This window comes from Aethalodelphis obliquidens, unplaced genomic scaffold, assembly GCF_003676395.1.
Source record: "Aethalodelphis obliquidens isolate GAN/ISIS:26980383/991018 unplaced genomic scaffold, ASM367639v1 scaffold4, whole genome shotgun sequence".
NCBI lineage: Eukaryota > Metazoa > Chordata > Mammalia > Artiodactyla > Delphinidae > Aethalodelphis > Aethalodelphis obliquidens.
Window position 1 is genome coordinate 42,221,672 of NW_020837948.1, and position 16,597 is coordinate 42,238,268.

At 36.8% G+C, this 16,597-nt stretch overlaps 1 protein-coding gene across 7 annotated transcripts in view; it reads left to right on the plus strand.

Annotated features, from left to right (window-relative positions):
* ARB2A (ARB2 cotranscriptional regulator A) overlaps positions 1–16,597 on the plus strand; it is a 427,691-nt gene that overhangs the window by 277,621 nt on the left and 133,473 nt on the right. For 6 of the 7 annotated variants that reach the window (XM_027100623.1, XM_027100624.1, XM_027100618.1 and 3 more), the window contains 2 exons: positions 621–737; positions 8,172–8,256. In XM_027100623.1, the coding sequence (XP_026956424.1) occupies positions 621–737; positions 8,172–8,256 (202 nt within the window). Of the gene's footprint in view, positions 1–620; positions 738–8,171; positions 8,257–10,959; positions 14,017–16,597 lie in introns of those variants that run through there. The other variant, XM_027100620.1, reaches the window with a different exon arrangement.

The window sequence follows — 16,597 nt, forward strand, 5'->3', positions numbered from 1 at the left end:
AATTTTATAGAAATAACATTCTATAGAAACAAGTTAAAATGTAATCATTTTTCAGCCTAAAAGAAAGCAAAATGACATTGATAATCTTTGAAGAGAAAGATCTTTGTGGTCATTTAAAACACCAAGGAATTACAAGGCCATGGTGAAGAGCAGCCTAGTTAAATTGGAAAAGTCAAAGACATCTTTCTTTACTGATGTGCCATCTACTAAAATTTAGCAGAAGTTAGTCCTAAGTAGCTAACAGTGAACCCCTGGTACAACTCCCTGAAGCACTGAAATAGGACATGGTGGAAGAAACTTATAAAAAAAGCCCTCAGGGATTCCTCTTTTTTTCCCCTGTGATGCCTTTAATCCTTGAATTGTCAAACCACGTGGAAAATAATAGAGCTGCACAGTTCTAAGACTTAAGTGGTATTGTCTTTTGCAAAGAAAATATTAGGTCTTTTCACACCTCTGTACAAGAATAAGGCATGTGTTCAGTGTAGAAAAGAGTAAATTTGAACAAGAGATGCATATTGCTTTTTCATTTTTAATATATTACTGTTATCTATGACTAAGCAGATTGCACCCAGTAGGGAAAAAAATTGTGGCCAATATTTTATTTTCCTTTTTAAAAACAGATGATTCAACGAGAAGCAGATGTGAAAAGTAAGGTGACTGCTGTGGCGTTGACAGACTCTGTTCACAATGTGTGGCATCAAGAAGCTGGCAAAACGATTCGAGAATGGATGAGAGAGGTGAGATGATTTTTTTCTGTGCTGAGATGAATGAGTGTGAGCCTTTATATCTTGAGCAGCCCCACTAACTTATATCACCTCCCACCGCCAAATTCCCTTTCTGGAGGCAGAAAGAGGGAATAGAGAAAACTAGACATGGTTGAAAGAATAATAGGAAACCCTTCTGAAGAAAGACTACTTTTTTGAAAGCCCTCCTCCCATTTTTCTTTTTCTTTTTTTGGCTTTCTATAGAATATCCCCTTTTTCTTTTTCTTTCTTTTTTTTTTTTTTTTGGCTTTCTATAGAATATATGTATGCATACAGTATATAGTAGGAACTTTGGCTGAATAAGGTCATGATCTGTTAGGAGGTTATTATTCCCTGATTTTTAATTTTGGTATTTAACATTGGTACTGCTTAATTACAAGAAACAAGCCCAATATACATTGTCTCATTCTTTTCTTCAGAAGTGGTCGATATGTGCCCCTCTTAAATGGATGGCTCACTGCTGCCAGTAGGGGGAGAAGAAGTGAAAAGCTGAAATAGTGTTTTGCAGACCCTTGAGCTAGGAGAAACCCAGGGGCTGGTCATGGTCCAGCCTCAGGCTAAGAAAGCTTTTTCATGCTTCCTAAGGGCTTATGAACCTGAGAATTTACAAGGACTCATTGAACATGCTCCCATTTTTCAAACAACTTTCAGCTCATTATTTCCTTGATTCCTATTACAGATATATAGCTGAAATTTCTTTTTTACTTATATTCACCTTCCTGATATTATAAGCAATTGACATTAGCCACGCCATGCTTTAGCAATTGTTTAATCAAATCAATACTTATATTTATATATATGAATGAGCTAGTTGACCTTCCTGATTTTCTTCCAGTTTTTTTTTTTTAATAGAATACCCAGGTATTTATTCACCTGACCTCTCACCATAGGTACAGTAACTTCTGCCAGTCCTCATGGTGCACCATAAGGACCAGAGAGTTAATGTTTGAAAAGAGTTTTGAATTAACAGAAAGACTAGACTATATAATCCCCTAGTCGTGTTATCATATCACCAATCTGTTTTCACTGTTGTTATTCTCCATTAGAAAAAGTATTTTCATCATGCAGAAGTCCAAAATATTTTTACTCCTCATAATGAACATATAAAGGTGTTTTTTTTTAATCTATTCTAACACCCAGGTGTTTTCTGACCACATTGCTTTTCTCCTTTCTCCTTTCACAATTTAGCTACATCCTTAATTTTCATTACCAAGGACCTAAATTCTTCCAAGAGAAATTTTGTGTATTTTATGACTATACTTTCTTATGCAGTTTATCGGTCCAAATGGATACATAAACAGCTCCCAGTATTATATAACTAGTAAGGTTTATAAATGATCTGTTGGTACCTTTTTTCCCCACACACAGCCAATATAGAATTTAGGGCTTATCCCAAACAAGAAGCATCCCTGTTTATCATGTTTTTTGATTGCGAGTTCTTCATGTCTCATTCCAGGTGACAAATATAACAGAATTTATTTAGATTTACTTTTTAAGTATTTCTAAGATTGGATTAGGCATCCCCTAAAAATCAGCATATATTAATCTGTGCATTTTTTCATCTGACTGAAATAGGCAGTAATTGAATTTATCTTAATTTTGTCAAAGCTGTCAATAATTTTTTTGCAGACATAGCTTTTATAAAATTTTTGAAAATTTTATAAAATTTGATAAATGACCTAGTTCTTTCAATTCCCTTGATTATGGCTTAGGCATAAAGAAGCGTGAAGAGTTTTGTGTTATGACGTACCAAAATTCAAACCCCAGGTCAATCATTTACCTAGCTGTGTAGTCCTGGGCAAGTTTCTTAATATCTTTGAGATTCAATTTTCTCATCTATAAAATATAATACCTATCTTATAAACATGGCTGGGAAAAAAATGCATGTAAGGAAACAGCACAGTTGTTGGCACTTTAAAGAAGTTCAGTAAATCACAGCTATTATTATTGTTACCTTTTCACCCCAAATAATATAAGATAGATGAACACTGTTCTCCTTTTGTTTCATGAATGATTTGCATATTCAAAATATCTTACAAAAGAGAAGTAATTCAGAACAAGGAGTTAGGAGAACTGAGTATTGATAATGATGCTGGCTTAGTCACTCACTAGGTAAAACAGTAATTAAGGAGCTAGCGTGAACTACCTGGGTCTACCAGGTACTCTGCCAAGGCTTACTGTCTTTAGAAAGCCACTCTGCCTTTCTGGGCCTGTTTCATAATTGTGAACTAGACATAATAATTCCGATTTCATCTATTTCGTGGATTATTGTGAGAATCAAAGGTGATAACCAAGAGGAAAACCCCTTGAAAACCAAATGGTACTACATAAAGAAATCAACTGTATTATTGTAGAAAACACTATAAGATCCCAGAGATAAAAATGATTAGATCATTGTTGATGGGGCGTTGAAATCATCCCTGCTCAGAGCTCTCCACTGAAACAAGAGCAAAAAAAGGGGTATCTTTCAGATATCCTTGCAGGAACTCACCTAAATGTGTGATCCCCTAGTGGAGAATTCAGTGTGGTTTAGCAAGGTTAGAGTCCAGGATCTCCCAACACTCAGGATGAAACAGCGTCCCCTCTTCTTTCTCCTTTTCAGTCCCTGTGCACTCTGCAAGACTCCGTGAAATACTGAAGAGCAAGCAAGGCTGGATTCAGCGATTAGAAAGGGCAGTTGTCTTGAGCACAGGTGTTGGGAGAAGCCGTGGCAGGGCAACCTTTGTGCCCTCCACCGCCCACTGCCCTACCACCTCGCTGACTCCAGCTCCATTTAAAGTCAGCTCAAAAACTGAGAGAGTTTGCAGATATCCCCTCCAAGAAAAACACCTCAGCTGAACTGGCACATTATCCATAAAAACACCAGTCTGGTTGTAGATGAAGCTTCAGTGCTTTTGGCCTCTTGATGATTGGCTCCATTATTTCACCAGATTGGCTCCATTATTTCACCAAACACTGCTTTAAAATGTGGAAGTAAGATAATGGTACAAATTGCCTAGTCATTCTTGTTGTACTACAAATTAGTAAAGCTGTTTGTTGTTCTACAAACATGTTTAAATTAATATGGTAAAGTTGCTGATGTTAAGTATTCATTTACTATAGAAAGCTGATTTTTTAAAATTAGCACAGTGAAAGAAGGTTAAGTACTGTATTCTTGTATTAATTGTATAACTTTAAAATAACAATTTCTTTTAAAGAAAGAAGGTCAAAGAGGGCTACTATGGCAATGATTCCAAGCGAAATATACTCCCAACCAAAAGACCAAGCATACATACTAAGCCAGCCTCATGAGAAGAGGTAGAAAGTAACCAAAGGCAGCTCCTGAAAGGAACTTCTTACCTCAGGCTCCAGGCCTGTTAAGTCTGAGTGAACAAGGATGAACCCACTTAACCTAAGAAGGACATAATGCTAAGTGAAATAAGCTAGACACAAAAGGAAAAATACTACACGATATCACTTATATGTGGAATCTTAGAAAGTCGAGTACACAGAAGCAGAGAGTAGGATCGTGGTTACCAGTGTCAGGAAGGTGGGGAAACAGGGAGATGTTGGTCAAAGATTGCAGTGGTATAGAATGCACAAGTCTAGAGACCTAATGTACAGCATGATGACTATATTTAATAATACTGTTTTGAATACTGGAAATTTGCTAAGAGAATGGATTTCAGGCTCTTTCACCACACACACTGAAAAATGCTAGCTATGTAAAGGAGAACATGTTAATTGGCTTGACTGTAGTTATTTCACTATGTATATGTATATTAAATCATCATGTTGTACTTAAATATATAGTTTTTATTACAAAAAATAATGGCTGAGTGGGTGAATGTCATTTCCTGACATACCCCTGGCCTCTGAAAGTCTCCAGCCAAGCCAGATGTATGGTTCTACATGATAGTCATGAACCCTTAGCCATCACCATTCAGTTCTGAGTGTCTGGAAACACAACCTGATAAGTAGTAGTTGTTCTTGTCTGAGGAGGACACAATGCCTTCCATATTAAGCATCAACCTCTAGACACTGATGATTTATAACTCATAAAAATGAATAAAAATCTACGCTCAACCAGGGCAACATGCATCTCCAAATACTTCCAAATATCTTGCACAGGAATACCTAGTACCTACTTTTCTCTTTAAACATAATATATTAAGTTGTAAAGTTTTTATAAAATGTTTTGATTCATTTCATATCTACACTGAAATGTTGTCAACCTTGGTTTAAATAGTCACTCAGCACTGTTTTGGCCTATAGGCACTTCTAGTTTATACTAACAGCTCCCAAACTTTTGGATTTCACGAAGAAGGCAATTTACAACCACAAAAACCTAAAGTTTTAATTTTAATTTTAAAGTCATAATTTCAGAGTAAAAGACCTTTAAAGTTGAAAACACTTAACTTTAAGACACTCACTGTATTGCCTTTTTTTCTCTTATTCCCTCAGACCCAGAGAAATTGTAGTTACAGGATCCATCCCCATCTGCTGGCTCTGGCCAAGGGCTTCTTTCTCTCTGCTTGTTGGTCGGGATGAGGCGGGGCTGCATCTGAGGCTCAAGCATGGCTCTGTTGGTACCTCTAGTCCAGCATGCCTTGTTGTCTGCTCAGGGCAACTGAGAATAAGATCTCTGAGGTCTGGGAACACACTCCAGCATGATCTGGGTTTAGATAGGGCCTTCCTAGTGGGCTGCTTCTGTTGTCATCCAAGACACTTAGCTAGTGTTCATCTCAACTGAAGAACTGGGATAGGGTGCAAATTGGGGCATTGAGAAGAGGGATAAAATAAGCATTAGAAAAACAGTGAAAAGAGATTTGGTTTCTAAACTATAAAAACACATCTCAGACAAGGGGGTTCCATTTGATAAGATGGAATTTCAGATAGATTGAATTCATATGTAATGGCCGTATGTCTTTCTCATATTTCCTTCTTTACATATATTTCCCAGTTTGTTTACATTATTTTGTTTCATTATACTCTATCATATGGCAAACATATTTTTAGCTTGTTTTGTCCTTTTCTCTCTATATTTTTCCCAGTGGGATAGAAATGTCACACAAACATGCACACACCATACGTATGCGTCAACTTATGGTATCAAACCTTTACAATTCTATACCAGTACTTTGTCATTGCAGATAACTTTTGGACACATTTACTTTAATTATAGGATGTTTGTTTTCTACCCTACTTTTATGAGAGATCAAAGCCTAAACATGTGCCTAGATAAAAACTGAAATTTCAGGATCATAAAATGTAAACCTGTATTTTGTTTTAAATGTTTGAGTTAAAGATGACCTGGATAAAATCCATTTTGTTCAGCTTTTAATGTCAATGATGAGTTAGAAAATGACTAATCGCCTTAATACTATAATGTACCATCACTGTTACTAATACTGGAAATATCCTGTAAGACATAGTTTTACATATGTGAAGTGTAAGTGAACAGTATTAAGACTGACATATCACCTGGGTAATAGCCGACTTTCATCAGATTTGGAGGTACTACTAGGATGAATAATAATTAAAATATATACCTAATCGCTGCCTGTCTGTCGGTAGAGCTAATTGCTGTCATTGAAAAGACTAAATTGTTTAAGAAAAAGAGAGAGAAAGAGAAAGTCATTCTTCATTGAAGCTATCTCCCTGTATCATTGGAAACCTATTTTTAGTACCTATAGAAGTCATGATTTTTGAATTTATTAGGGATTGTGATGAATGATAAAACAAATCATCCATTTACATATCTTGACACTGCTTTGGAGAATACTCATTTCTTACAAGCAAGTGTCACACTGTATATAAAAGCTGGCTAATTGTGTGCTAATCTTCTGCATTATCTAGAACTCTCTGAGGTGGTATTCTATCAATAGTAATATTAATTTTATTTATTTCAAATGTACGAAATATCTTCTAAAACCCTATTTCTTTTATAATTTCTTCTCCCTTACATTGTATAATTTTGCATTCAGCTGCTAATTAAGATTAGGAGTGAAAATTATAGAATACATATCCACTTTAAACCCTCAAGCTTTTATAATACATGAAGATAGTAATATTTTATCCATTTTAAATGTAAAAAGAGAGAAAGCAAAGCAGTTAAGAACATTACTAGATGTTGTGTTTGTTTTCATGTTTTTTTTTTTTTCCGCACAGTTCAATAGTTTCATTGATCTACTGTTTCTTACAAAAATCTGCCATGCTTTGTGAACTTCACTTTCTAATCTCATACAGCAACCCTTCCTTTATGTTATTCCTGCTCTCCCTGGTCCCAGAACAGTAGGGTTGCCTTGACAAATCTATTCAAAAGCCATTCCTCGGCCTTTATTGGTGGGGACTGGGGCCTTTGAAATTCTCTCCTCACTGCAACACAGCTGACATCTTCTTCCAGACAGAATGAATTAAGGAAATACAATAAGACACTTGATCTACCAGTCAAGGATCTTTCCACAGTGAGGACGGATTCCATGGTGCACAACCAGGACAGCAAGCATCTAAAAATACACAATACATGCTTGTTTACCAGAATAGCAATCAGCGATTTTTCCAATATGATTGATAGGATGATTTCTTTTAAAATAAAATCTGTCTGGAAATTCATTGTGTTTGTGTGTGTGTCTGTGTGTGTGTCTTTCTGCGTGTGTGTGTGTGTGTGTGTGTGTGTGTGTGTGTGCACGTGTGTATGTTGGAAATTTTTTTAAAGCCATATGAGGTTAATCACATTTTTAAAGCCAGACTTCAAATACACACTTAAAATGTATGGAAGGAATATAGATTATTTTTATTTCATCTGTCTGAGTTGTAAATCATCATTATCTTAGAGGTTTATTCTTAATATTGAAGCCTTTGTGTCCTCAGACACACAGCTACAATTCACCAGGTTGTGTTTCTTTTGAACTGTTTGATACAGCCTTCATTGAACCAAGCTGAAGTAAAAATTAAATGATAGTATATTTATATGGGCCAGATTTTGAGGAGTAATTGCAAAATTTATTTCCTCTAGTATTACAAAGACAAAGAATATAGTTTTAAAATATCACTATTCTTTCACATGTTCAAATTAATATTTATTTCCATCTAAAAGTTAAAAATAGATACCCTTTTCAATTTCCTTTAATTAAAATCCTAGCCTTCTCTTATGAGAATATTGCATCATAGTTCACAGAAGGTTACATGTCTTCTTAATATCAGGACAGATAACTTGCTGAATTGTAGAAGATGAACTCTTTTCCACAGTCATATTGGTCATGAATAATTACTGACTATTTACATAAGAGAATTTTTTACAGAGTATGGAAAATAGAGTATACTTATAGTGGTTGATTGTATAGGATAAATTAATCTCTACAGCCTAACAAGTTGGTCTTGCCTTAAATTATGTTTCAACAGAACATTGTCTCTATTACATTGCAGAACTGTTGTAATTGGGTCTCTAGCTCAGAACCGTTAGACACATCAGTGGAGTCCATGCTGCCTGACTGTCCCCGAGTCTCAGCAGGTATGTGTTTGATGAGAGGTGTATAGAGTGCTTTTTATTAAGGTGAAAAAATATGCTAATGAAATGTGGAATCCTATTTTGTGAATTAAGCATGTTGTTCTGCCTTGAATCTTTGAATGAATTATTGGTAACATACAGCATGGGTCTGACCTACTACCAGAAGTGCATTAAGTAGCTGAAGAGGCTTACCATCCAACTCTGTAAAGATGAATACGTGAAACAACGTGAGAGTAATTTAGACAGTTGCTGTTGAAGCTTAGGGAGATTAGATGTACATAAATGGAAAATTAGGACAAGGACTGGATCGCTGTACAGGATCTCAGAGTATTTGTCTCTGATTGATTACCAATTCAGTGATCCAATAGGCAGTCAAGACTGTGAGTTCAGAGAAGAGACATTGCTGTGGCCTAGAGTCTAGAGAAGTTTTTCACGTAAAAGATTTTGGCTGGACCTTGTGTGTTAGATAGGACTTGGATTATAGGAGGACATGCAGGGTGGTATTCTAGGCAAAAGAAACAGAGCAGTATAAGGAGTAAGGGCTGGAACGAATCGGAAGATACTCATAGGGGGCAAAGACAAGACTGGCCTGTCCACTGAAAGAAAAGAGGTAGCGGGGTGAGCACCTGAGGAAGCAGGCAAGCTCCAGACAGTTGAAGAGTGGCATTGATTTCCATCCTAAAAGGTGGGTTACTTTAGTCTCTAATCTCTAGGGAAGAGGAAAGAGTGACATTTTTCATTACTTTCTGATTTTGGCTTTCACAATTTTGATAGTAAACACAAACTGAGCAGTGGTGTCTGGTTATGTTACAGAACAGAAATGGGTTTGCTTTGGTCATAGATGCCAGAGAATGAGTAGAAGTTTTGAACATGAACTACCTCATATAACAACCATAAAAGATAGCTAATCGGTAAGCAAAGTTGCATACATGTTTACATATTTGAAGGAAATAATTTGGAGAACAGTTCAACTACTAGGTAAAGAACTATTATTATAATTAAATTTCACCATCATTAATACCTAAACTTGAACTGAGCTTCACTATCATTATAACTAAACCTTTCAGGTCTGTCAATCAGGGTTCAGTCAGAGCAACAGACTACTAGGTGATGCATATGCTACAGTGTGTGTGTGTGTGTGTGTGTGTGTTTGTGTGTGTGTGGTGTACATTAATTACAATATATTGTCTTTATTATCAGTGATTATGTTCTATAAAGTCTCTGAGAACACTGAATTAGTGAATACTGAATCATCACTCCTAGGGAAAATACAGGGTTAGGTTCCTGCAAGCTTCTGGTCACATTTTCATCGACCTACCAATATATAACTTTGTTTTATGAGTGTTTCAGTTTAAAGACGCCTTATTTAATATATATTGTTGATTCACTAACATTGAATTCACAGTCAACAGCACTGTAACTCATGCCCTAATGGGACTTATTTTCTCCATAAGACACATCACTGTCTTAACACTTCAGCACTATACTTGTACGCCATTTCAGAGAACAAAATCACCAACAAAAGCACAAAAATGTGAAAAACATGGCACTAAATAGTCTGCGAAAAGGACACTTGTTTACAGTACAAGAACTGGAACAAGAAGGCGAAGCATGGCCTTGTTTCACCTTAGTTAGGAATGTGTGTGTTGAGCAACTCAAATTTTTTACCACGCTGCACATGTGCATATCCACAAATGACCACAAAAGCACCATGAGTATTGATTTGGGGGTTTACAAATAAATTTTAATAAGTATGTGAATTCAGAAATATGGAATTCACAAATAATGAGGATTGACTATATATAGTAAAGGATTTATTACAGAGATTTGACCTGGGATTTGATCAGAGCTGGTTACGCAGTCTCTATAAGAATGTCGACTTGGCAAGCGATGCTGGAGCTGAGTCTACAGAGCAGACAGTTGTTAAGGGAAGATGTTATGTAAAGGGGTGGAGAGCAAGAATGAGCTGGAACCCATAAGCATGAGCTGGAGCCCATGAAGATGGACTTAAACCCATGTCAGTTCTTGTGGCTTCTGTCCTTGGTGGTATGGGTGTCCTGTAGAAGCCAGTGCCCTTTGTCCTGGTAACCACTGCCTTGTGCCACCAAGTGAACCAGCAGATAAACAACATGTGTGAGCTTGAAATTGTTGCTGCTTGACTTTAACTCTCCAAATTTCCCACAGAAGTCTCCCGTTTGTACCATTCTAACTGGAGACACACAGATTGAAAAGGAATTCTGGGAAATGTAGTTCAACCTAGCCAAATTGGCACATTACAGAGCCTCCACAGTTCACCCCTTGTCAACTTGGCACTCATATACATCTCCTTAAACCAGAAAATCTCCAAACGAAGACATTAATGAAGTCTTGCTTCCACCTAACATGATACAACTATCCCGTGTACAATCGAAAACACACTAAGAAGGAGGATACAAAGCCCATTTTTTGTCCTTGGCTGATAGTTCATTCTTCTCATCTTTGGTATCCTGTAGTTTAAATACTGAGAGATAAAGCTAATAACTACTGACACATCTTACATGAGATGTTAAGGGAATAAGAGAGAAGAAAACAAAAATATTTAGTATATATATTCATATCAAAATGAGGAAATACTCATAACTATTACATTCCTTATTTTTGCAACTGGTCATGTAGTTGTAGCTGGTATGTGTAACTACCTTCATTCCATATTCTCTTTGGTTTCAGCAAACACCTCAACTGGTCATGGTCTCTTGCCTGGTGGGATGACCTGTATCTTCATTTCTGAAGGGTCAGGGCTGTTAGCAGTCCTGCCTGACTTGCATTATTGTAGTTTTCTATTGACACGAATCACAGAAAACATTAACAGATGACCTAGAGAATTTCCTGCACTACAAACACTCCTATTTACCCCCATTGTGTAGTAGCAACTCAATTTTTCCTTAGTAATCAGGATCAATCACCCTAGCCAATATAGTAACAATCTCTGTTGCTTGTTAATCCAGTGGTATAAGGATTCCAAAGTGGCAAGATGGCAGTTTCAGCTTTCAGTTCAGTGGAATCGTTGTGACACCTCATGGAAGCATTCCTCCGTATGGAACCTTTAGACCAACAGAGCCTAAAGTCATGGGAATGGGAAGCAGTAGTTTTGCTAGTAGACTACTAAGGGTATTGAGAAGAGAATCCAGCCCCATTTCTACTCCTCATTCCGAGATCTGGGAGAAACATCACAGTGTATTAAAGGCTGATGTAGAGCACATAACGCACCTGGGAGGACATTGTCTCAGCTCTACAAGGTGTTGTCACCTAACCAGGCACTGTAACTGTTCAAAAAGTCATTCCACCATTCTATCAAGCCTGCTGCTTAAGGATAGTGGGGAGCATGGTAATACCAGTGAATGCTGGCAGATCTCAGGCTATTGCTTGTCCTCTTGCTTGCTCCCTCTGATGAAAGCCAGCTGCCATGTTGTGAGCTGCTCATGCAGAGGCCTATGTGGTAAGGAATCGGTGTCTCTGGCTGAGAGCCAGTGATGATCTGAAGGCTGCCAACAGCCACGAGAGTGACCTTGGAAAAGGATCCCCTCCCAGTTGATCCTTGAGATGACTGCAACCTCAGCCAACACCTTGACTGTGGCCTTGTGAGAGGCCCTGGGCCAGTCATCCAGCTAAGCCACACTCAGATCCAGGACCCTCAGGTGCTGGGACTGATAAATGTGTTTTGTTTTAAGCTGTGAATTTTGGAGACGACTTGTTCCACAGCAGTAGATAATTAATACAACAGGCTTACTTCAACTCTGGTGGTCGCTCAAGCCTAAGCAGAAAGAAACCTTAACTTTTTTTGAGACTAAAGCTTTGTAAGGTTCTTCTTTTCTCTGATACCTTAGGGTTTAAGAGCAACTCTTTCAAAAAAAGGCATTAAAATGCTCTTTGAAGACAATTTATTTCTACCCTTTCTCTTCTACTACCTCATTAGACTTTGTGGTACAATTTACCAAAGATAAGATATTGTTTCTTCTTTATCACACTCATTTGATCCTATACTAAGTTGTTAGCTCTTCTCTGAGCTTATACTTAAGCTTATACTATTCAGCTCTTCTCTGACCAAATTTTTCGTAGAACAGAACTTGCTACTTTCTGTAACCTTCTATTTCCTGTGGGTGTTTATTCCAACAAATTTGGCTTAAATCAAAAGGAGATTTCTTGTACACTCCGCAGCATACACAGTTGTCCCCCACTTTATGAAAGCTTACTTTATGCCACTTCACTTTTATGAAAGACCTGCATTAGTACCTGTTTTCATTAACAGAAGGAAATCCAAAGAGGATTTTTGCTTTTAGGAAGAAAGGTGAAAGCAAAAATAGCATTCAGCATTTGTTTTCAGGGAGCCGTTATAGAGGCAGCAAGTACCCTGAGCTGCAAGAGTGGCACCACTAAGCTCCTTCTCTGGGAACTACACTCTGCATCTCAACATCAAGTTGCCATAGCTTAACTGTGCATGTAAACCTCTGTGCCTTATCTCGATTTATTTTGGGCATCCGCTAGCAAGAGTGCCCTAAGGTAGTTGCTTCTTCACTTTACATCATTTTGGCTTACGAAAGGTTTCACAGGAGTTACTCTACTTTCAGATAGTAGGGGAAACCTGCATCCATTTATTCCTCAAATATTTATTGAGCAATTATTATGTTCCAGATGCTGTTCTGGAAGCTGGGGACATAGCAGTGAACAATAGCTTATAATGACTTTTTTTCCCCCAAAAAACTGTTTCCTGGCCCTCTGCCAGTGGGTGGTTTGCTCCTTTTGAATCTGGCATCAACACTAGGTTGCATCAATTGAGAGAACAGTTAGGGCCAGTACCCCCAGCATTTTCCATACCTACTTATAAAAATTGAACAGGTTTCCAATCAAAATCAGCGAGTTCCCTCAAAGAGTCCTAAAAAAATGTTGAACATTTTTTATGACATGATCAACATTATTATGATGTGATAAAAATGGAATTTTAAAGAAGATTAATTTAGTAAATGAATAAAAAACAGGAGCAAGAAGCCGGAGGCAGTAGACTCAGCAGGATGTGACAATAAAGCCAGTATATGTGGTTGATGGTGTGAATTGGAGTGGTGGCAGTGGGAACAGAGAGGATAGGAGAGCTGTAACAAATATGACTTGGGAAGAATCTACACTCCTTGATGATAAACAGATTGAATGTGGAAGCTAAGGGGAGGGAGAAGACAATGATAAGCTCCGATGAAAAGTAACTGGGATAATGAAAATGTCATTACCAGAAGTACAGGGGAGCTGGAAGGGGAAATCAATTATGGGCAAGAAATGATGAAATTGTTTTATGACCTACTTAATTGAGATAATGATAGTTGAGGTGATGGCAGGAAATTCAAGTAGAAATGGCAAATGTTGTTTAAGTACCTTTGAAAGACTTGAAATTCTCTGATTAATAACCCTGTTACTATAATTTAAACTGTTAAGATTATTTGAAATTTTCTATGTGTACTGACCACAGGTTAGTAATGGATGTCCAGACTATCTGTTCAATTTAGTGAAGGCTTTTTTTTTCCAGATTTCTAAATTATGAAGTTCTTTTTCTTGTTATACTTTGCTTTTTATCTTTTGACTAGACGTTTCATGGTCAAAGCAATGAAATTACCTGTAAAAATACATACTCATTTAATATTGAATTTTTTCCTTTATTACTAAATACGTTTCCCTTTACCCCCAAAATAGATCTAATGCTCATAAAAGCTCTATTTTATGAATGTTGTTTAACTGTGCATATATATTTTAAAAGCAGGTATAATAAAATTTTTTAATTGTACTTAAAATACACTGATAATTATTTTCAGTACAGTCACATTGTTTTTATTTTTCTTTTGAAAGCAAATGTAATACTTGACAACTCCACACTTAAGAATTGTCAGCATTATATCTTATATTGTACTTAAAATGAAGTCTGACTTTTCAGTTATTATAACATATAGTGAACGGTGGATATTTGAGGGATCTTGAATACGTGCCAAGTGACTGGTTCCCCCACTTCTTTATTTTAATAGTATTTCGTACTAGTGAAAATCGGCACATTGAAAACATGTTATTCAGAGAAACATATAATAGGTTAATAGGATATATGTTTATTGTATAGCCCACATTTTGGTTGTTTATGTTTATTATAAAATGGCAACAGCAAATATCTGCCTCACTTATAGAAATGTTATGAAATGTTACAAGGACAATTTTTTAGTATCTGGAGGGATATTTTAAGTTCATCCAGAGGAAGGCACTGTGAAAATGTAATGTGGCACTATATATTCTCATTAGTCATTTTAGAATTTAAAACTGTCATTTATTTAAAAGCGATTATTGATTATTTTAATCCTGTAGAAATGGAAAAAGCATTTGCAGAAATATTTTCCCTTCCATTTTCTTGTCTCCAATTCTATTTTTAAACAACAAATAACTTAGTTATTCATGTTTTCCTATGTTCTCTGTGACATGGGTAAGGGTCACAAAACCGTAGTCACAGAAAGACAGAAAATATAATGGAGAAATCAAAAGGAAGACTAATAGTCAAAAGAAAAATGTTCAGTAGGACATAGAAATCAGGAGACAAAGCTGAAAGAAACTAGGGTAGCAGTAAAGATGAAATTAGAAATGATCTTATGTGGTGTGTTGCTTCCCCAAAATAGCAAATATAATTTTTAACTGTGTATGAGCAGACATTCTTCTGGGTGAAAGGGAAGCAAAATATCAGTGTTTGAAAGCAGACAAGGTTATAGAGCACTGATATCTTCTGACTTCTTACAAGTCTGGACACAGCTTGCTTCGGCTGGCCTATGACTGACAGTCCACTCTTTGCCAGGTGGGTTCTAACTGGGCCTAGGTGTGGATAAGTACTGCTGCTCAGGCCCACATACTTTCAGCCCCGTCCAAATGTGCTCCCTCCCTGCCTGTCTGGGTATATGCTTTCAGTCTGCATGCATTCATTCAACAAGAATTCAGTGTAGACCAGACATTGCTGCAGATGCCAGGGACATAGCAGTGAATTACAGCAGATAATGGTCCCAACGTGGAGGTTACATTCTAGTAGGAGATACAGACAGTAATAAACAAGATAAGTAAGGAGAGTATATGTGTAGTATGTTAGATAGTGGTCATTGGTAGGAGAAATAGAAAACAAAAGAAAGGACCTGAAGTGTGTGTATGTGGAGGGACAGATTCGAATTTTTAGGAAGGTGGCCAGGGAAGGCCTCTCTGAGAAGATGACACTTCTAGGACATTCCTTCTAGTCCTGATCTTCTCCTGTTTCCCACTGGCAAAGACAGTACATATTTGCCTATCTGACTTTAGAGATCCTTTTCCTAGACTTCAGGGTATCTACTTAGGTCTGAAATCTTCGCCCTTATGTTCTCCCTGCAGTCTCTTGTTCTGGGTTCTTGAAAACCTGACCTTCTCATCGGATCCACTTTACCAGTCCTCTAAGGTTTATGGTAACCGTAAAGCATAGTCACCAGAAAGTTATTAAAGTTATTCCACTCTTCCTTAAGCAACACGTACAGAAAAGTATAACATTTGTATGGCACTCTGGACATAAGCAACCTTGACATAAGAGAAGGTTGCTTATGTCCAGAATTGAATGGACAGAGCCCCTCCTGGCTGACCTGAAGGGTGAGAGGATGAGTATTTTCACATACCTGTGACCCTTTTGTACCAGGCACACAGGATGGAAAGCTCTTTCCATCTACCATTAAGGAAATACATGAACCTAGATTCATTAAAACTATGCGGTCTAGATCTCTGATTCCTGTCAATATATTCCCTCCCCAAATTTGTATCCATCTCAGTTTTTCTTGCCTTTGTCATGGCTTGAGATAGCTTTTTCTTTTTTATTTCAGCTTACTTAGAACACTTGATGTAAATCTGTGTAAAATTTAGAAAATTAACAGTATAAATGGTTAAAAAAAAAAAGAAGAAGAAAAGAAAAAGGGGGAAAAAAAGAACCAAGGTAGATATCTTAGGAGATAAGAATTAAACTTGAAAACTTACTGTATTTAGATGATCCTGTCTTATTCTGGATATAGAAAGGGGCCATTAATGGAACCCTAATTTTTCTTTGCTTAAATAATCCAGACTGACTGTTTACACTGACTAAAATACTGAATATTTGCTAAATATTCACTTCACTTTATTGCTGAAAACATATCTTGAGGAAATGACACTAAGGAGTTATATCTTTTCTTTATTAGTGAATAATCACTTCCTTCTAAAGATACCAATGAAAAATATTTCATTCAGAATGTGTAGACAAATTGAGTTGTCTAGTATGTTTTTAGACATAGCTCAAATTAATTAGGTAATTGAA